Source organism: Eulemur rufifrons, chromosome 2 (assembly GCF_041146395.1).
Source record: "Eulemur rufifrons isolate Redbay chromosome 2, OSU_ERuf_1, whole genome shotgun sequence".
Taxonomy (NCBI): domain Eukaryota; kingdom Metazoa; phylum Chordata; class Mammalia; order Primates; family Lemuridae; genus Eulemur; species Eulemur rufifrons.
Window position 1 is genome coordinate 10,551,081 of NC_090984.1, and position 21,649 is coordinate 10,572,729.

Here is a 21,649-nt window from a genome sequence, read left to right on the forward strand (position 1 = left end):
TACTTTGCACACAATCTTAACTCATTTGCTCTCAGAGACAGTACATAGGCTTCAGAGCCAGACAGATCTATGCTCCAAGCCCAGCTCATCCCCTTACTCATGGCATGACCTTGGACAAGTCACTTAACCTCCTTGAGCCTCAGTTTGCATATGAATAAAATGGGAAACGTAAGAGAGCTGTGAAGAGGAAATGAAAACGCAGTGCTGGCACATAGTTCAAGCTTGGAGAATGTGTTCCCTAGAGCAGCACCCCCCCCCCAAGAGCTCCCCTGCACTTACTGGGGTCACAGTCATTGATGTCCTGATCGCAGGAAGGGCCAGTGTATCCCCCATGGCAGGTACAGCTGAAACTCCCTGCCAGGTTGGTGCAGGTACCATGGGAGCCACAGGGTGAGGGGCCAGCACACTCATCTACATCCTGCTGGCATCGTGGGCCTGGGGGTGAGGAACAAGGTAACACCTAGGGTTAGAGGGTGCAGGACAGGGTCTGAGGGACCTAGCACTCTGGAAGAACCTGCAGACCAACATGTGCAAAGGCAAAAACAAGCCATGCTGTCATTTGCTTCTGGGCATTTTGCATGTGCTTTTCCAGAACTTCCTCTTCCCCGTCTCAGTGGGTGGTGAATGCATGGACTGTTCCTCCAGGAAGTTGTCCCCAAACCCTCAGCCTCAGTCCTAGCATCCCCGACCCCACATCCTTTCCTCTTCCCCAGAGCTGGCACACATGGGCTACAAGTGTCTGTGTCCAGCTCTGTCCTTTCCCAGAAGGAAGCTCCTGTCAAAGGCAGAGCTGGGGGTGAGTCCCTCTCTGGGTCCCCAGCATCACTCAGTATGGGACAGGGAGCAAAACAGGTGAAAAGAAGGAGGCAGAAGAAGCAGCTGGTGTACCTTGCCAGCCAGGGGGGCAGGAGCAGACAGTCAGCTGCCCAGGGGCAGACTCACAGTGGCCCCCATGCTCACAGGGGTTCAGGGCACATGGGGACAACAGCTCACACTGACGTCCTGTGGGGAGAGCAGGCAGAGTGAGACAGCCTTGAGGGACTCCCCATCCCCATCTCCCTCCAGGGTATCCACCTTCATCCCCACCTCCCAAGCTCTTGGGGACAAGGAGGAAAAATAAAGAGCAGAGTAGAAAGGAAATGAGAAGGACACGAGTGCCAGGAGGCCTGGGGAGGGAAGATGGGGCACACACCCTGGACACCAGGGGGACAGGTGCAGCGGAAGCCCACTCCATCGCTGGTGCAGGTGCCACCGGCCCGGCAGGGCTGGGACTCACAAGCGTCTCGGGCCAGGCTCTGGCTGCAACGGGGGCCACTCCAGCCAGGCTCACACACACAGCGGAACCTGGCAGGGGAGGCAGTCAGGGCTGGCAGGTGGGCCAGGGAGAGGGACACGTTGTCAGAAGTTGAGGAGGGGCCTCACCCGCCGGGTGCATCGTGGCAGACTCCATGACTGCAGGGCTCATGGGCACAGGGATGGCTCGTGGGGAGGCAGAGCGGGGGCAAGGAGCCGGGCGGGCAGAGGCAGCGGAAGCCATTTTCTCCATCCACACAGGAGCCTCCCTCGCCGCACGGGCTGGACACACACTCATTGATCTCCACGTTACAAAGGGGCCCTGGGGAGCACACAGGCAACGTCGTCCCAGGACAAGGGCGGTGGAGCCAACTGGGGAGGGACAACCTAACCCCATTTAGCACATCTACACACCTGAGCAAGGACAACTTCTTTCTCATAACGCGTCAGCTCGTATGCAAACTAGGACAGCCACCTCCTCAACCAGGAGCTGCCATGCCCCAGATCAACCCGGTCCCCAAATTTACATGCAGTCACTTTCATTTCCACCAAGGATTACTTTAACACCATTGACACCATCTACACTCTAGAATAATCTTGAGCGAAAATGGAGACAATCTCATGCCCACGTGCTGAGAGAGCACAACCTCAGGGCCAAGCATGGACACTCTCGTTGGAAAAGAATGTGCAAAGATAACGGCAACACTCAATCATCAGAGATGGGTGACTTCACCCCCATTCTATAAGGACCCCCTCTCCATGGCAGCCGCTTGCCCACCTGTGAAGCCAGGCTGGCAGACACAGTCATAGCGGTTGATGCCGTCACGGCAGACCCCAAAGGTGCAGGGGTTACTGGCACAATCATCGATGTTCACCTCGCAGTTCACACCTGGGGGAGGGGAACATGGCAAGGAGTAGCCACCACTGTGCCCCGTCATTCCCAAACCCTGTGTCCCCCTCCAGGCGTGCTGTTCCTGCCCCAGCCCCCAGACCCACCTGTGGTGCCGGAAGGACAGCGGCAAAGGTATTTGTCCACCAGGTCTAGGCATTTGCCCCCATGACGACAGGGCTGACTACGGCACTCATCCACCTGGCTCTCACAGCGTGTGCCCGTGTAGCCTGGGTCACAGGCACATGAGAAGCTGGCAATGCCATCCACGCAGCGACCGTGGTGGCATGGGTCCGGAGAGCAGTCGTCCACGTTGCGCTCACACAGTGTGCCCTCAAAGCCTGCGAGGGCCAGAGGGTCAGGCTCCACCCACTTGCCAAGGGCCTGCCCATAGCTGTGGCCATGGCCCAAGCCTGCCTCTGCTCTCTCTCAGGCCCTGCCCATCAGGAGGCGGGCTCAATTCAGGCCCCGCCCCTAGCTTGCCTCCACTAACATCCAGCTCCGAATTCCAGGACTCACCTGTGGCCAAGACTCTCCCAACAGTGAAATCCCACCCCTGGCCCTGGCCCCGCCTCCAGTCCTTACCCAATCAGCCTTGCCCTGCCCTTGACTGGCGATGGGAACACCTAGGAGGTGCTTGGGGAAGGAAGTGGGGATTAGGCCTGCTCCCTCCAGTTAACCACCTAGCCAGACCCTTTGGCCCCACCCATATCTTAGATCCATCATTGGCTCCACCCTCAGGCTCTGTCATTGGCCCTGTCTGAGTCCTGTCTTGCTGCAGCCCCGCCCCCAGCACTCCCCCTGTCCTGCACTAGCCCCGCCTCCAGATTCTGGTTGGGCTATTATCAACCAGCCTCACCCTCCGCGCAGCGGCATTCGTAGCCATCGGGCTGGTCCACGCACTTGGCACCGTTCCTGCAGGGCGTGCTAGCGCATTCATCCACGTCCAGCTGACACGTGGACCCGCTGAAGCCTGGGGTGGGGAGTGGGATGACTACAGGCCCAGATAGGGTCAGAGCAGTCACCCCTCACCAGCCCTGCCTTGTTTGGGTGGGAAAACCCATTTACTTGCATTTACATTAATTTCAGTGTTTTTCATAACATGATTTCTATTATAAGTTATCCGCGAGTATGGTCTTATAGGGTTCCACTCTGGAATCTGCACAGACACGTCTTAAGGGCCCCTGTCCCAGGGTCCTCACCCGACGGGCAGGTGCAGCTGAAGCCGTTGACTCGGTCCTTGCAGACGCCGCCGTTGACACACGGGCTACTCTGACACTCATCGATGTCCACCTCGCAATAGGTTCCTGTGAAGCCTGGGGGCAGAGGAGAGGGATTAGGGGAGGTGGGATGCCACCCTCCGGTCTGAAGGGGGCTCCACGGGGAAGGTACTCCCCTTCCGACTCATAGACAGCCTTGGCCCCACCCCCAGAGGCAGTTTTCAGCCACAGCCTGGACACTCAGCCAGCTCTGGTTCCAACTGGTCCAAGGCTCGTGAGACTAGACTCTATGGGCCTTCAAATCACCTTCTTTCCCCATTCCACGGACTATGCCCTGCCGTCATCCCCAAGCCCCAGGGCCCACCATAACCTTGTGCCCTACCTCAAGTCCAACCCAGCCTTAGCGGGAAGTTGCAGTCTCCACCTTAACCCCACGACACCCCCGCCATCCTAACCCCCCTTCCCCAAGTGGGTCCTGAGGCCCAGACTCCCTCCCAGCCCATCTGAGGTTCCAATGACTCCATTTGACCACACCTCACACAGGATTCTGCCCTGACCCTGCCCCCCACGTCATCCCGGGCTTCAGTCCCTAAGGGTCCCACTACAAATTTAAATTCCACCCTATCCTCCTCCCCGCCCCATGTCCCTGGTGGGGCTTCTCTCAGGACCTGCCCCGGCCACGCCCACCACGCACCTGACATGCAGATGCAGGTGAACTGGCCTATTCGGTCGAGACACGTGGCCTGGTTGCGGCAGGGCCCCGACAGGCACTCGTTGACGTCGGTCTCACAGCGTGGGCCAGTGTAGCCGCGGCCACACTGGCACAGGAAGGAGCCCTGTGTGTTCACGCACCGGCCCAGGTGCTCACACGGGTTGGCGCCTGCAGGACAAGACACAGTCGGTGTGGGTGTGGCCGGCCGAGGCCCTGCTGCTCCCCTCATCCCTGGATGGTGGCGCCCCCCTCACCAATGGAGCACTCATCCACATCTTGGTCACATGCTCCGCCTGTGAAACCTGGTGGACAGGTGCAGATGGCCCGGCCATTCACCGGGTTTGTGTCGCAGATAGCATCCTCATGACAGGGGTTGCTGACACAAGCATCATCAAGGTGACACAGAAGGCCTGGGAAGTGGTAGGCAGAGGTCATGGACAAACCCTCAGCTGTGCCCAAAGGTCCCACACCCCGCACATGTTGTGATTTGCAGTGGCACGATCATAGCTCACTGCAGCCTCCAGCTCCTGAGCTCAAGTGATCCTCCTGCCTCAGCCTCCCCAATAGCTGGGACTACAGGTGTGCCATAATGCCCAGCTAATTCTTCTATTTTTTGTAGAGATATGGTCTCACTGTGTTGCTCAGGTTGGTCTCAAACTTCTGGCCTTGAGCAATCCTCCCTCCTTAGCCTCCCAGAGTGCTAGGATTACAGGCATGAGACACTGCACCTGGCCTACCTGCCACCTAGATTCAACTATTATTAGTTTAATCTATCAATCTTTTTTTGTGTGTGTGAACTATTTGAAAATAAATTGCAAACATCCACATATGGTTTTAAAATCTATTGACTCTTTTTTTGATTATAAAAGGGCCCCACCCTCAAGCCTTCACTCCTGCAGTACCCACTGCTGGGCATGCCCTCCTTCCATTTCCAAGTCCCCTTCCTAAACACCTCCTCTGACCATTGCCACTTGCAAAGGTCCCCTTTCTTTCTAGGTTACACTTCCCAGGAGCTCCCATGACTTCTGCCCTAGACCACATGTCAGCCTCCTCCCAGGCCTCTCCCAGGTTTCCCCTTCACCCTAAATCCAGTCTCCAGCCTAATCTTTCTAACATTCAAGTTATCAAGTTATCATTGCCCCTACTCAATAACTATCAATGGCTCCCTGCTGCCTACAGGGAAAATAGCCACTCACCAGTCTTGCCCATGGGGCAGGCACAGTAGAAGGAGGCCACTCGGTCATGGCAGGTGGCCCCATGGAAGCACACAGCCGTGGCACAGTCATCGATATTCTGACTGCAGCTCTCGCCTGTCCAGCCATTGACACACACGCAGCTGTGGCCACCCAGCGTGTTGAAGCAGGTGCCTCCATTGTGGCAGGCATTTGGCTGCAGCTGACACTCGTCCACGTCCTCCGTGCAGAATTGGCCTGTGGCACACAGATGCACCAGTTCAGCCACCTGCTGCATGGCCACCCAAGGTCTGCCACCCAGCCCCCTTCAGCTCCCATGCCCACCTGTCCACTCAGGAGGACACTGGCAGTTGTAGGTGTTGACACCATCCACACATGTCCCCCCATTGAGACACCGGTGTCCTGGACAGTCGTCCACATTCACTTCGCAGTTCTGGCCCTCAAACCCTAGCACAGGAAGAGGCGGGAGGAAGATAGTCACTGCCAGGCTGCCGCGCCCCGCCCCGCCCCAAACCCACCTGAGCACAGTTCACTCACCAGGAAGACAGGCGCAATCATAGGTGAGGTCGCCACTCTGTCTACAGGTTCCCCCATTACGGCATGGAGAAGGAGCACATGGCGCTTCGGGGCTCTCACACAGTGGCCCTGCGTAGCCAGCTGGGCACTGGCAGCGGAAGGAACCAGGCGTGTTGAGGCAGGTGCCACCGTGGCGGCAGGGCCCGCCCACCCGGCACTCATCTACGTCGCTTCGGCAGCTGCGGCCCTGGTAGCCAGGCGGGCAGGAGCAGCTGAAGCGGCCATCAGCCCCCACTGAGCACCGGGCACCATGCGCACAAGGGCTGCTGAGGCAGGGATCCGGCAGGGAGCAGTCAGGGCCTGTAGGGGCCAGGACAGGGTGAGCTTGGGACTGACCACACCTTGCCTGCCTTGGGCTCCCCTCCAGGCTCTGCCCTCTCACCTCGGAAGCCACGGGGGCAGCGGCAGGAGAAACGGGCAGCGCCTGCCACCACTGAGCTCTGGCAGACGCCACGGCCAGCACAGGGGCCCGAGTGGCAGGGGTCTTCCAACTGACACCGCTCACCCACCCAGCCTGGTGGGCACCTGTGGACAGAGATGGATTGGTGCAGGCAGCACAGGGCAAGATGTCCCCAGACACAGAGACACACACAAGGCAGGCAAGAAACACACAGGAAAAAACAAACAAACAAAAAACAGCAAACACACACATTCATTCATGCAATGGCTATTTACTGAGCACCTACTATATGCCAAGCAATAGGAATATAGCAGCAAACACAATAAACGTGGTCTCTACCCTCTGGATCTGCATAGCCAGGTCCAGGCAAAGAGAACATACACAAATGACAAATTAACATACAACATGCCAACAGTGGGCGGTGAGATGCACAGGGGACCATGAAGGGTGGGGTGAGTTGGGTGGCAGCCTCCAAAAAATCACATCCATGTCCCAGAACCTGTGACTATGACCTTATTTAGAAAAAGGATCTTTGCAGATGTAAAGGATTGTCACTATGAGATCATCCTGGCTCATCCAGGTGGGCCCTAAATCCAACGACAAGTGTCCTTATAAGAGACAGACAAGCCAAGGAACACCTAGAGCCACCAGAAGCGGGAAGAGGTAATGAAGGTTTCTCCCCTGTAGCCTTTGGAGAGGCTCTGCCCACACCTTGATTTTAGACTTCCAGCCTCCAGAATTGCAAGCCGGTAAATTCCTATTCTTAACACCAGACAATTTGTCACAGCAGCCACAGAAAACTAACATACAAGCCAGGAGGAACAGAGTGAAGGAGGTTGGGGAGAAGAGCTGGGTATTATATTTTCATAGACAGAAGAAAGTGAGGAGGGGGCCATGAGGCTATGTGTGGGGAAGAGCATTCCAGGCAGAGGGAACATCAAATGAAAAGTCTCAGACTCTCAGAGACAATCACCCAGTTGCACACAGAAGGGCACACCAACTGGACCTATTGGGCTGGCAAGCACTCAAGGCACAACCCACGGTCTCCCACGTGGATACGGGGACCTCCGGCTCACATGGACAGACGCGAGGACTTCCACAATCCCTGGGACACGTATGGCCTCCCATGCGGGGTTGGGGGCTGGAGAGGGCACCACCGTTGGTGCTCTTACCTTGGAGGGTGGTCCTTCAACCGACAGCTCCCTCCCCAAGCCCACCAAGGCAGCCTTTGAGTGTGGGAGAAATGAGATTTGCAGGGGTTGGTCTTAAGATTGGATATCTCCAGGGGGCACTGGCGGGGTCGGAGGGAGGGGCTTGGAGAAGCGAGAGGGTCCAGGCTCCGCCCCCGACGCTGCCAACCTTCATCCCACCCTCCGTCCCCCATCCCCCGCCCCTCGGGCCGGTCCCCTCCCTCCTGCTTCTCCTAAACCCCTGGGACTGAACTCAAGCAGGTGACTCAGTCTTTAGCGTCAATCACAAGATCGCCCTCCTCCCGCCTCCACCCTGGCCCCCAGCGGAACAGGTCGGGGCACGGCCGAGCACGGGTGCGCGCGGCGTTAGAGGGGGTAGCCAGCTCCCAGCGCTCTCCCCAAAGCCCGCAGGGCGACGACCGCGGCCGCGACCGCGCCGGGAGGGGGCGCGCCGTGCCGGGCGCGGAGGATCGCGGGTCCCACCGCCAGGCAGGGCGCGATCCGCGCGGCCCCCTCCAGACGCCCCGGGCGGGTTCCCACGCTCCGCGCCTGGCGCCCCCGCCGACCGGTCGGGCCGGTTCCAGCCTCAGCCCGCGCCCCGCCCCACGGCCCGATCTTTGGGGGAGACGGAGGGGAGAACGCAGAGTTGGGGGGGTGTGCAGCGGGGGAGGCGAGGACTAGAAGACAGAGACGAGAACTCAGAGCCTACTTGGGGGGAGACTTGGAGGGGTCCATAGGTGTGGGGTGACAGTTTGAGGCATCCTTGAAAGGACATGAATATTTGAGACCTTGAAAGAGGTTGGGAAGGGGTGGGGCGTAGGGAGCGGTTCCCACAGCCCAGCTCTGGGGACTGAGCCCGCTCCACTCCGGGCGATCCCGGCTCCGGGCGCCGCGCATGCCAGTGATTCACCTGTTGGGGGGGCGGGGCAGCCACGGGCGCATTCACCTGTCGGCAGTATTCCAGGCTCGGAGACGGACTGCGCAGGCGCCCGGCCCCAGGGCTCAGCCTCCCAGGTGAGTGGCTCCAGGTAAGGTCACCCTTTCCCCCAGCCCACCATCTCAGACCCCCCAACTCCTAGGAATGCCCCCTTAGCCAGGCTGAGCCTTCCACACAGGTGAGCCCACGTGGGGCTCCAGCCAAAGTGCGTGCCTGTGTGTTAACTTCAAAGGGGCTCCTTTGGGTCTAGAGTCACCCCAGACCTACCCAGCTTGGGCCTCACCCAGTGTCTGGCACATATGATGTTGAATAAATGAATACACTAATGAATCAATTAATGGCTGCTGAGTGAACTGCTATTACTAATTATAGCATAAAAGGAGTCAAGCAGTTCCCATAACCTTGAGAGGTTCCCCCGCATAGATCCTATTTCCTGTGTCCCACCAAATAATACTATGTATTGAGCACTTAATATATACTGAGCAGCTGAGTATGTCATACGAAGAGTCTCATTTAATCTTTATAATCCCATAGGAGAAGTTCTTACCGCCCCATTTTCCAGATGCAAAAACTGAGGCTGGGGCTGGGAGCGGTGGCTCACGCCTGTAATCCTAGCACTCTGGGAGGCTGAGGCGGGTGGATTGTTTGAGCTCAGGAGTTCGAGACCAGCCTGAGCAAGAGCGAGATCCAGTCTCTACTAAAAATAGATAGAAATTATATGGACAACTAAAATATATATATACAAAAAATTAGCCGGGCATGGTGGCGCATGCCTGTAGTCCCAGCTACTCAAGAGGCTGAGGCAGTAGGATCGTTTAAGCCCAGGAGTTTGAGGTTGCTGTGAGCTAGGCTGACGCCACAGCACTCACTCTAGCCCGGGCAACAAAGCGAGACTCTATCTCAAAAAAACAAAACAAAAAACACAGATGCGGCAAGGTTCAGAGAGGGGAAGTAAGTAGCCCAAGGTCACACAGCAAGAAAGTGGCAGAGCAGGACTGTATTACAGGCCTCCTGTGGCCCCCTGCCCAAATGTTGAGATATAGGAGGATGTGGACGGTGTCCTAACCCCTGCCAACCCACTGCCATCAGTCCCTGAAGGTTTGTTGATTGAATAATTAATACCTGCCTCATCAGGGGTTTAACACGTGACTTCAGGTGGCCAAGAACTCTGTGAAGCTGGGATTCCTGGACCCATTTTCCAGACCAGGACACTGAGACTTAAAGGGTTTAATTCTCAGCCAGTCAGCAACATGACATGGGATCTGAACCCAGGCCAGGCAGACTCCAGAGCTCCTGCTCAATTTCCGATGGGGAAACACGAGAGGCTGCCCAAGCCACACACATGTAGGAAGAGTGGTAAAGGCACCGTGGTGGACGCAGAGGCAGAGGAAGACAAACCGCCTCCCCACACAGGGCCCACTGATGGCTCTGAGCCAGGCACTCACAGGCAGGCAGCCTCCCGGGAGGGCAGCTGGGTGCAACGGCCTCCATTTGCACACGGGCTTCCGTCCAGGCAAGGGGGGGCTGCGGGTGGAGGGGGTGAAGGAAGGTGGGGGTGGGGGTTCAGCCAGGCACCCAGGAACCCCAGCCTGGAGTGGCAGACCCCCTCCCTCACTCCACCAGGCAACAGCTGCACTGGGCTGGGGTGTCTCTGCGGGTGCAAGGAGCCCCCTCATCCACGGTTCCCACGGCCCCCCACCCCAGGCCCAGCTGTTGGGGCTGCAGCTGTCCCTGCCAGCTCGAGTCCTGGGAACCACAAGGCAGGGGCGGGCAGGAGGAGGGGCTGACTTGTGCCAGATGTGGGGGCTCGGGAAGCTGCCCAGCTGCCTGAGCTAAGATGTATAGAATGGGGGGATGCCAAGGTAGAAAATGAGGGTGCTGAGTGTTATAGGATGGTCCGGGGCAAGGACAGAGAATCCTGGGGTCATGGGTCTTCTTTCCCCTGATGTCGGGCACCTACTTCAGCTGGGCAGGCTCTTGGGAGAGGGGCCAAGGCATGTACCCACGAGTGAGCACGGAATTTCCAGGGGCCGCCAGCGCTGGCTGTGGCAGGATACGGTGTGTGTGTGTGGAAGGGAGGGGAGCTGGCCCAAGACATGTGCTGCCCTGTCCAGCACTGCCATCCCTGAGAGCTGTGTCCCTCTGGGGTGTGGCAGAGTCTAACTGTCCTGCCAGACAGGCCAGGGGTGTGGCTGGGTCTGAGTTGGTGGAGAATTGTGTGTTTGCGGCCAGGTGTGGAGCCACAGTGTGTGCATGTGTGTGTCTGTGTGTGTCAGAGAGAAAGATGGTAAGAGGGAGGGAAATTGAGAAAAACAGAGACAGACAGACATAAAAGAAGAAACTAGAAGCAGGTAGAAAGAGAGAAGGAGACAGAGAAGGGCAGGGAGAGAGAGAGAGATAGCAAGGAGAGACAGTGAGAGACAGATGAGTTGAACTGAACATGAGAATGGGCCCACGTGGCATGTATCCCCTTCCCCATGGGACACGTGGACAGGAAGGACACTGTCCTCTACACACAGGGGGATGCGTGCCATGGGCTATGTACTCATGTGTGTGCCAGCGTCATTCTTCCTGTGGACTTGGGCATGCATCTGTTGTGTCCCTGTGCAGCTAAATATGAGTCTGTACATGCATGTCACTGTGAGTGTGCCTGTTTGTGTCTGAACTGCATGCCTATGCAGTGGGTGGACAGATGTGTGTTCTGTATGTGTGCAGGCTGCGTGTGCTGTGTGTCCACATATGTGAACTGTGTATCTGGGTATACGGCTCTGTGTCTTTGTGTGTGACCTGTGTGTGCACTGGTGGGTGTGTATAGGTTGGATGTGCCTGTCTGCACGTGTGAGCTAGGAGTAGGCATGTCCCGGAATCTGTGTCTATGGGTGTCCGAGTGTGTACAGGCAGCGTGTGTCCCAGGCCTTGGGCTAGAGATGCACATGATGTGTGGTCATATTTGATTGTGTGCCTGCACGTCAATGTGTGAGCTGTGTGCGACTGGGTGTGTCTTGTGCGAGCCAGGTATGCACGTCGGCCTGCGAGCTGTGTCTGTGTGTGCGTGCACGTTTGCATCTCTGTATTTGTGCGACCCAGAGCTGTGTGTGCCAGCGAGTGTGTGACAGGCCATGTGTGTATGTGCTGGCCCCGCGCGGGCGGCCGCTACTGCCCAATCCTGCCTCGTCGGGCCTGGCTGGGGCTGGGCTGGGGAGGTTGTTCCCTCCCGCAACCCCCCCCGCCCAGAGCGGAGCCGCAGAGCAGCGCCCAGGACCCCTGGCCAGGGCCCTCGGCCCGCGCCCCTCCCCCGCCAACCAGGCCTCCAGTGGCTGCGGTGGGGGCGCCCCCGCAGCCCCAGCTCCAGCCCGCCGCGGGTCCGCAGGTCCCGCTTTGTCTGGCAAAGAAAGCGCGAGGCCGGCCGGGGGGAGGGGGTGTCTAGACGGCGCGGCCATTGTCCTGAGCGGGGGAGGGGAGAGAGGAGAGGAGGGGCGGGAGGCCCCCCGGCCGGCTGGGGAGGGGCTCGGGCGTCGGGGAGGGGGCGCTCGAGCCGGAGGGGAGCACGTGGGCCCTCGCCCCTTCCCCTCCCCGCCTTGGGGCGGGGTCCCAGGGCCGCCTAGTTCCTGCCGCCCGAGGAGCGAGCAGGACTGCAGTGGGGGGAGTAGGGGGGGCGCGGACACCAATGTGGCTCCAGCTCCGGATCCGGCTCCGGGTCTTGCCGCGCTCCGGCCTGGGAAGTTTTCTCCGAGTTCTGAGCTCCGAGAACTTCGCGCCCCCTCCCCGCCCCCCGCCCTGCCCAGCCCGCCCGGGGTGTCGGGGGGAGGGGGGCGCTTTTGTGCAAGGGGGTCTCTGGCTTAGGGGAACTTGGGTCCCAACTGTACTCTTTCCAGGACTCCAGGCGGGAGTGGGATGGGGGCGAGCCCCGGAGTCTTAGTACACCCCCGATCTTGAGTCTCGGATTCCCGAACCTCGAGTCCAAGTCACGGACTCCTGGACCCCTTCCTCTACGGCCTCAACCGCTCATGGGCCTCTGGGGTCCTCCCCATTCTGAGTCCCCGGGACGCCCAGGACTGGCACGCAGCCCCCGGCTCCTGCCCCGACTCTGATCCCTGGCTCCCAGGACCGCCCCCCCACCCCGCGCCCAGCCCTGGACTTCGGGGTTCCTGCGCTCCCACTTCCCCGCCCCTGCCCCGTCCGCCAGGTCCCGGCCCCTCACCTGCAGCCCCCGGCCCCGCTAGCAGCAGCAGCAGGGGCAGCGCCCGCACAGGCGGCGGTGGCAGCGGCTGCGACATCGGGCGACGGCGGCGGCGGCGGCCCCGGGCCCCCGGCCCCATGGCGGCCGGCCGCGACCCTCCCCTCCTCCCTCCTCCCTCCTTCCCTGGGCTCCGGGCGCGTCCGGGGCCAGCCTCCGCGCGGCCAACTTCGCCGAAGTGAGGCAGCCGGGCCGCCCCGCCCCCAGCCCTCGGCGGCTCGCCCCGCCCCGGGGCCGGCCCTGCGCGCCCCCGCCCCCCGCCGGCCTCCCGGGGTCCCTGCCCACCCTCCACCTGCATAGCCTGGGACCCTCGGACCCTCGGAGACCTAAGCCGGCCATGCGGTGAGATGCGGCACACCCAGCTTCGTGAACGCCCCCACACCTCCACCCTCCTATACATGTGCAGAGCCAGGACAAAAACACAGATCCCCCCAGAAACCCCCAAAACTGAGGCCAGGCGAGTCCGGAGAAGCTCATGAATACACAGCTACCAACGCACAAACGCAGACCCATGCACAAAACTGCGTGGGGACTCGAACATCTGAAACACGCGCAAACCTAAAACGCAGGCCCAGCCAGGCCCCAAGCCTAGGGTGTCTTTGCAGCCTCAGAGCTCGGACACACACTAGGGAGTCTCGTGCATGTCTGTGGGTGCTCACACACACATCCCTTCTCACTCTCAGCCCTCTCTGAAAGCAACCCCCTTCCTCCTCACTACCCTGTGCGACCCTCAAAGATTCACCGTAGCCCCCCAGCCCAACCCAGTACCCCACACAGCTTTGTCACTCAGCCAATCTCGCTCTGTTTGATCAATTGCCTTTTCCCAGATCAGTCGCGCTGCAATGCCTTCCTGCAGCCCCCTCTGTCCCTGTGGGCAGATGGGGACCCCAAGTCCAGCCCTGGAGAAACCCCCAATCTTGGGGAGCAAAAATCTGGCACAGTGACTCCCAACACAGAGGGCTCAGGGCTGGGCTAGATGTAGTTACAGGGTCACGGAAGGGCACAGCATAGCTGGTGAGGCTTCTGCCTGTGAGGGTTATTTATTTGTTCACGCATGTATTCAGCAAGTATGACTAAGGTCTCAGCTCTATGTCTGTCTCTGTTCTAGGGATTGGGGGTACACCTCACCCCTTCTAGAGAGAGTTTCCCAGAGGAGGCTGCAGCGTCTCAGCTCTGAAAGATGAACTGGAGGAAAGACATCCCAGGAGAGGGACTGTCCCGCTCCCAGATGAGGGGGCAGAGTCATGAGAGAAGTGACCAAGCCAGGGGTCAGAAGGAGGAGACACAGGCCAGGCTGACATCCTGGTATCTGGCTAGGTTGGATGCAGGGGTGAGGTGCAGAGTCCGAGGGGATCACCCACAAGGCAGCTGAATGCTGGGGCTGAACGTGGAAGATCTGTCTGAGTGGGAGACAGTCACATGCATGCCCCAGAAATCTTCAGGCAATTTTTTAACTTTTTATTTTGAAATAATTTTAAACATAGAAAGTTGCAGAAGAGCACAAACAACTTGGATAAGTCTTTTGTTCAGGCCAGGTGCAGTGGCTCAGGCCTGTAATCTTAGCACTCTGGAAGCCTGAGGTGGGAGGATTGCTTAAGGTCAGCAGTTTGAGACCAGCCTGAGCAAGAGTGAGACCCCATCTCTGCTAAAAATAGAAAAAATTAGCTGGACACAGTGGCACAGGCTTGTAGTCCCAGCTACTTGGGAGGCTGAGGCAGGAGGATCGCTTGAGTCCAGGAGTCTGAGGTTGCAGTGAGCTATGATGATGCCACTGCACTCTACCTGGGGTGACAGAGGGAGACTCTGTCCCCCCACCAAAAAGCCCTTTGTCCACTCTCCAACCACCCACACTTTGCCACATTTGCTGTATAATTATACATATATGAAATATGCATATATATATCCATTTCTTTGGCTGAACTATTTGAGAGCAAGTTGTAGATATGATGTTCCTTTGCTCCCAGTAGTTCACTGTGTGTTCCCTAAGAACAAGGGCATTCTCCTACATAAACATACTACAGTTTTCACCCCAGTCCATATTTAAAGTTCTCTGATATGTTTTACTACATGTTTGTTTGTTGGCCCAAGATCTAATTCCTGGATCACACGTTGCAACTAATCATCATGTCTTTTGGTCTCCTTTAATCTGAATCAGTTCCTCAGCCCTTCCTTGTCTTTCATGACAATGACATTTTTTGGAGAGTCCAAGTCAGTTGTTTTGAAGACTGTCCATCAGCCAGCTGGCGTGTTGGTTCCTTGTGGCCAAGTTCAGGTTGTACATCTTTGGCTAGAACCCCAGACGCGATGCCGGGTCCTCCCCAGTGCATCCTATCAGGAGGGACCTGATGTCAGTTGCCAACATTGGTGGCGTTCAGCTTTGATCACTGAGGTGCTGTTGGCCAAGTTTCCCCACTGTGTGAATATCCTGGTGCCTGTTAAACTTTCACCCACTGGTGTTGGCATTTATTGATGATATTTTTAAATGGCGGTAAAATTCACATAACATAAAATTAACGATTGCCTATTTTAAAGAGTACAATTCAGCAGCATTTAGTACATTCACAGTGTTGTGCAACCATCACCTCTACTGAGTTACAGAACACCTTTATCTTCCCAGATGGAAACCCTGAACCCATTAGCAGTCCCTTTCCATTCTCCCCTCTTCCCCCAGCCCCTGGCAACCAGTAATCTGCTTTCTGTCTCTGTAGATTTGCCTGTCCTGGACATTTCATACAAATGGAATCATACAGTATGTGGCCTTTTGTGCCTGGTCCCTTTCATTCAGTACCGTGCCTTCGAGGTTCATCCACATTGTGGCAGGGACCAGTGCTTCATTCCTTTTTATGGCTGAGTAATATTTCATTGAATGGCTACACCATTCACCCACTGATATTTTGGATGAGTTTTTAAATTTTTTATTTACTTATAACTTATTTATTTATTTTTTTCCCACCTTGATTTCAAGGATGATTTATTTTTTGTAAAGATGGAGGGTCTTGCTATGTTGCCCAGGCTGGTCAGTGATGACCTCTGGCCCTCCCCAGGCTGGCAGCTAAGCCCAGCCCTGAGGGGCCGGAGCTGAGGAAGCAGTGTCACTCCCGTCCTTTCCTTCTCTTTGAGGGAGGAGCTATCTGCCCATCTTATGGGCACAACCGCACAACTTCTAGAGGAAGAGTTGAGATTGGAACCTGAGCCTCAGTGACTCTAGGCCATACGGAGTACAGGGGTGGGGTAGGGGTTGGGCAGAGAAAAAGACAAAAGTTGCATAAGAAAGGGCATGCAGTGACTCACCGCGATTGTGCTGAGTCAACAGGCCCATGGGGCAGGCTCAGCTCAAGTCCCGCCCCCATGCCGGTCTCCCCAGGAGGGAATCCAAGTTCCCCCCACCGGCCCAGCTTTCAGGCCTCCAGGGTTGGGCCTCACCTTCTCCAGCCCCATTAAAACCCCTATCATCACACAGCGTCAAACTCCACCTGCACCCTGGCGGCATAGCAGCTCATGCCTGTAATCCTAGAACTTTGGGAGGCTAAGGCAGGAGGATCGCTTGAGCCCAGGAATTTGAGACCAGCCTGGGCAACATAGCAAGACCCCACATGTGCAAAAAAAAAATTTAATTAGCCAGGTGAGGTGGTAAGAATCTGTAGTCCTAGTTACTCAGGAGGCTGAGGCAGAAGGATTGCTTGAGCCTGGGAATTCAAGGTTGCAATGAGCTGTGATCATGCCACTGCACTCTAGCCTGGGTGACAGGGTGAGACCCTGTCTCTAAAAAACATAAAATAAGACCCATCTGCATCCAGCAGGCCTCATGTTCTCCTGGCCTTTGCCTGGGCTCTTTCTTCTGCCTGGGACACCCAACTGGACTGAATGACCCTTTTGCTTCCTCCTCAAGCAGGAACTCACAGCAAATGTATCCTCTCTAAACATGCATTTTTCTTCTAGTTAGAGGGACTGCTCTGCTGTTTCTCACACACACCATCCCTTTGCCCACACTGGTCCCACTTTCTGGAATGCCTTGCCTCCCCCTATTCCTGTTCTTGGTCACCTCCTATTCATTCTTCAAGGGCCCCACTCCGGGAAGCCCTCCCCACCTCCAGGCCGAGCCCCTCCGCATCCCTGAGCTCTCCCAGTGCCCTTTACTTCAGCTCAGCCTTGTTCAAGGGGTTAGGGTGCTTCATCCCCCCTCCAAAGACTGGGGGCTCGATGGGTGCCAGGCAGAGGATGAAGCTTCTTGAGGGTCCCAGCAATCCCTGGCAGGGGTGGGCATGAAGCAGGAAGTGGCTGATGGATTTGGGGTACCCAGTCCAGAAGAGCTGCACCAGGGGGCCCAAATCATTTTCTTCAGTAACATTTTTGGGGTCTGTGGGTCCAGAGAAAGGTTTGGGGATTGAGGGACAAAGCTAGGGCCCTCAGGGAAGGCCAGCTCCTCCCATGGACAATCGGAGACACGCTTTTCTGCTGGAATGGATGCTCTAGGAGGTGCTGAGCTCCTCGTCACAAGGAGCAATCAAGGAACCTGGATGCACTGAGTGCAGAGTGAGACGAGATAGTATTGGTGACAACACAGGCTAAGGATGGCACGGGGGAATGGGGACTAAAGGAACAAGCACACATCTACAAAGCACCCACTCGGCAGAAGGTGGGGTCCCTGCTCCAAGTTCCTGCTGCTGCCCTCAATCCATGGTGGCAGAACTGGCCCAAGGTATCTGGATCCCCAGGAGACAGGACAGTCAGAGCAACCATTCCCACGGCCTTGCGCCCCGTGGCCACACAGTTCCCAACGTGGTGGGGGTGGGCTTGAGCCCCCTCCCCTTCCCCTGCTGGCTGCCTTGGCCGGGGACTGCATTTCTCCTCAGTGAGCTCAGTCCCTGGGGACTCAGGACCTGGGGCCAGGCCAAGACACAGCTGCCGGCCCACTGACCAGGAACCTGAGAATGTGCCCTCAGCCTTTCTTCCCAGGACCGCAGTCCGCCCTCTGTGCGGAAGCTGGGGCCAGGTCCCCTGGACACTGCCTCCCTGGCACCCTCCAATGCCAGTGGCACAGCCCCTCTTCACTTCGCCAGTGCTACCACCCTATCTCGCAGCCTTTGCAGCCTTTGCACAGGTTGTTTCGACCGCTGGGAGCGTGCTTCCCATACCCTAAAGTCTCCTTTCACCTGACTGCTCGCTCACTCTGATCCTGTGGCTCTTCTCACCTTCATTCAGTCATTCAACACTCATTGAACACCTACTTGGTGCCAGGCCCTGTTGTACATAGAGGTGACCCAAGACAGAGCTGGTTCCTGTCCCTGATGGGGCAGACATATGAAAAACAAGAAGGTGAACAAGTAAGAACCATCGAGACAAGAGAGTTCAGAGGAAAGGAGAGATTTCAGCGTGGGGAGGTCAGGAGAGGCCTCACTGAGAAGGGGATCAGAGTTGAGACCTGAGGGAGGAGAGAAGCCTGCAAGGGAAACAACCAGGGGAAGGGTGTTCCAGGCAGAGGGAACAGAAAGTGCAAAGGCCCAGAAGAGAAATAGGTGGCTGGAGAAGAGCAACAGCGAGGCGACCAGGGTGCTGGGTGCAGAGTCAGCAAGGGGCAGGAAGTCAGGGAAGCTGGTGGGGCAGTGTCCCAAGAGGCCAGAGAGTCTGGGATTCTAGCCCAAGCACAGTGGAAGCCACTGGAGGGTTTTAGCAGGGGAAGCTGATCTGACTTAGTTTGTAAACAATCACTCTGGAAGTTCTGCCTTCTCCCAAGGGAGCCCTTGTTGGTCTTTCGCACGGCCTTCTCTGGGCTCCTTCACTGGCCTCCTCCTCCTCCTCAATCAGTGCTCTGACCCCTCCCCATGATCCTGCCAGCCTCCCCCATCAGATTCCGAGCTCTGTGGGCATCTGCCTTGCTCAGCGCTGAATCCCCAATGTCTAGCAGAGCCTGGTGCCCAGCAAGTGAAATAACTGTCAGCTGAATGAATGAATCAGGAGCTGGGACCTGAATGTACCCAAGGCCAGCCCTTGAGACCGCCCCCTGGGCCACTCCCTGTCTGGACACAGATACATCCAGCTCCCGTTAGAACAGGGGCTTGGTCAGGGGAAAAGATGGGGGCTTGGGGGGGGGTGCTTCCCAAGGGAGGGGATGTGAGAACAGTTGGGAAGAAAGGGAAGCAGAGAGAAGGGAATCCACTTCAATGGAGCACTTGCAGCTCTGTCTGCAGATTGGGGAAGGGGAAGAGGGGAGGCTGTTCTCCACCCCTTCTAGGGGAGTGGGGTGTGGTTTCCCTGCTCCAGGACCCTGCATTGGGTCTGATGCCCTGTCCTCCATCCTGTCCCCCTCAAGCTCTTGGGCTCCAGACTCCACCAACCTTTTGTGCCCTGGCCTCACTCTGGACTTCATGTTCTCTTGCTCACCTCCAAACCATGATGCTCTGATGTCCCCTAACTGCCTGTCCTTGCCTCTCTGGCCCCTGAAGCTTGTCCTCTTTCCTGTAGGGGTGGCACTTGCCCCCTCAACTCCTTTTCTTCCTACTTCAGAGAAGGGGAGGACTCCCCTGACCTCCTCCCTGAGCCATAGGTTGAGGTCTCTTCCATGATAAAGTGAAATCCACAGTGAATGTACATCTCACATCTGCCCAGCCCCAGCTCTGCACCTCCTCCCACTCCCCAACTCCATTCTTGCCTGCTCCACTCACTCTGTCCCCTGCACAGAAGTTCTTGTCCTCTGGCTTCTGGGTGGGTTTGGCCAGTAGGAGGCACTGCCAGATGACATTGGAGTAAAGTGAGAATGGGACATTCATCCTCCTGGATCACTCCTTGTGGGGTCACCTCAGCTGGCTGTATCCCTTACCCAAAGGCTCTGTCCACACGACTCTCTCCCTGGGCTCTGCTAACGTCCTTCCTTCCCCTTGCCCCAACAGGAACACAGAGATGGTAACGGCTCTCCACGGGTGCCTGCCCTGGGTTCCACGCTAACCACTGCTGGTTTCCGCAAACCCTGCCCACCCCACTATATATAGTCCCTGTAGCAAACCTGTCTCAAATTACCCTGTTTGAATGTGTCAGTTGTTTCCCCCGGGCCCCCAGCCAGGGTCCCCGTCTTCTCCTCTGCATCCCCGTTTAACCTCACTCAGAGTATCCAAGCCCTCCATCCTCAATCCCAGCTTTCCTTCCCCACGACTTTGGGATTTGCATGACTCAGTCCTCTCATTTGATAGCTCAGCAGCTTTTGACGCCAAACTATACCCCTGCTCCATGACACTGCCTGGACCACGCCCACCCTCCTTCGAGCCCTCCCCACCACCCCCTCACCAGCCCCCAAGGAATATTCCAGACACACAGACCTGTCTGAGACCCTCCCCTGCTGGCACGTGAAGCTCTCGACCATCCCACGTCTTCCTATCCCAAACTTCCCTCCCAGTTTCATGGAAACCCTAAATCATCCATGCGTGGGAGGCTTCCGTGGGTCGGAGCACAAATTTGCAAGGTTCAGCTCCAAGGCCGCCTCCACCAGGCAGCCTTCCCTTCCTTCTGGCCGGTGAGTGCCCCTCCCGGTTCCTCGTTCCACCAGTGCCCGACCACACCCTGCTGTCCGCGTCTGTGACCCGCGCTGTCTCGCCCGCCCGTCCTCAGGTGCGGGCGTAGAGCTGGTGGCAGGGGCAGATGAATGAATGAAGGAAGGAAGGAAGGGAGGAAGGAAGTGACGGAAAATGGTCTGGAGGCAGGGGCTCCGGGCAGGGAGACTGAAAAACGCCGGTTCTAGGGGAAGTCCCAGCCGGGGCCCTCGAGGTCCCAGCTCCAGCCTGAAGAGACGTGCGCGCCAAATCTCCTGGCCAGAAGAAAGGTGCGTCCGGATTGGCTCAGGCTGGGGGAGGCGGGCCTAGGCCGAGCCGCGAGTTTCTATTGGCTCAATCGTCAGGACTCTGCCCAATCAACGCGATCGCTTCTTCCAGGAGGCCCCGCTTCCCTCCCGCCCGCAGCCGCGGAGGCGGAAGAGGGCGCCCTCTCGTTACCCTAGCAACAGTCAGCGGACCCCAGTCGCCCAGGCAACTGTCGTAGGCCTCCCGTCAGCCTTTGCGAGGGCCCCTCCGGTCACCCAGACAACCGCTACCCGTTCCGGTTAACCATCAACCCTTCCCCCGTCACCCTGGCAACCGTCGCCAACCCCACCGCCCCCTAGACGCCGTCGTCATCCTGTACGCAGGCCTCCTCGCCCCCAACCTTCACCTCAGGCTCCGGGGCCCCAGGGCCCCAGGCCTCAGGGATCCTCCGCGCCTCCCGCCTGTCTGCTCGTCCCAGCGCGGGGGCGCTGCTCCCACCCTGGCAGGGGGCCCGGTCCTGGGGGCTGGTTCCCTGCTCCTTGGGGGCCCAGGGCCCGCCCTATGCTGAGGCCGCACCCAGCCCCCCGCCGGCCTCCGCTCACGCACTCTTGCGTGGGACTGTCCGGCCGCCACAGGGAGCTCTTCAAAATGCAAACCATGTCCCTCCCCTGCTGAAAACCCTCCCCTGGCTTCCCTGGAGAATCGAAATCAAACTCCTCGCAGTCCTGGCGGTCTGGCTGTGGCCTCTTCTCCCCAGGGCTCCTTGCTCGTTCTGCTTTCACAGCGCCTGCTGGCCTCCACGTTATTACTCCAATAGCCGGGCTATTCCTGCCTTGGACCTTCCCATTCACTGCTTTCCACTCCCCCTTAAAGTGCATCCCCCCAAAAGCTAGGGTCCCTCCTGTGCTTCCTCAGGGAAGCCTTACATGGGCCCTGTCACAGCTTGCATGGGAGAAAGGCTGTGTCTTTCTGGTTCACACTCTATCCCTAGAACAGTGCCTGGCACCTATGTTGAGTGAAAGGATGTTACTTTGGGGACAAGGGAGGAGCAAGGGAGGGGGGAAGCGACCAGCAGGCAGGCCCATCCCAGAGACAGGAGAATGCATTTCTCTGATCCCCTAGATCCTCACGCTGCAGGTGATGAATGACACTGTCCCCAAAGGCTAGGCAGACACCAGGGAGATAGAGGTTGATGCTGTGACAAGCCTGGAGTTG

At 57.8% G+C, this 21,649-nt stretch overlaps 1 protein-coding gene across 1 annotated transcript in view; it reads right to left on the reverse strand.

Annotated features, from left to right (window-relative positions):
• The window catches only part of NOTCH3 (notch receptor 3), a 33,476-nt gene extending 20,650 nt beyond the window's left edge, over window positions 1-12,826 (reverse strand). Inside the window, exons 1-16 of the mRNA XM_069477964.1 lie at window positions 12,612-12,826; window positions 9,856-9,934; window positions 6,266-6,408; window positions 5,845-6,183; window positions 5,632-5,754; window positions 5,311-5,544; window positions 4,369-4,524; window positions 4,097-4,282; window positions 3,385-3,498; window positions 3,042-3,155; window positions 2,290-2,523; window positions 2,072-2,182; window positions 1,423-1,615; window positions 1,193-1,344; window positions 889-1,002; window positions 280-435 (exon numbers count right to left, since the gene is read on the reverse strand). Coding sequence (XP_069334065.1) covers window positions 280-435; window positions 889-1,002; window positions 1,193-1,344; window positions 1,423-1,615; window positions 2,072-2,182; window positions 2,290-2,523; window positions 3,042-3,155; window positions 3,385-3,498; window positions 4,097-4,282; window positions 4,369-4,524; window positions 5,311-5,544; window positions 5,632-5,754; window positions 5,845-6,183; window positions 6,266-6,408; window positions 9,856-9,934; window positions 12,612-12,729 — 2,566 coding nt within the window. The 5' untranslated portion in view covers window positions 12,730-12,826. The remainder of the gene's footprint in view (window positions 1-279; window positions 436-888; window positions 1,003-1,192; window positions 1,345-1,422; window positions 1,616-2,071; window positions 2,183-2,289; window positions 2,524-3,041; window positions 3,156-3,384; window positions 3,499-4,096; window positions 4,283-4,368; window positions 4,525-5,310; window positions 5,545-5,631; window positions 5,755-5,844; window positions 6,184-6,265; window positions 6,409-9,855; window positions 9,935-12,611) is intronic.
• Window positions 12,827-21,649: the final 8,823 nt, after the last annotated feature.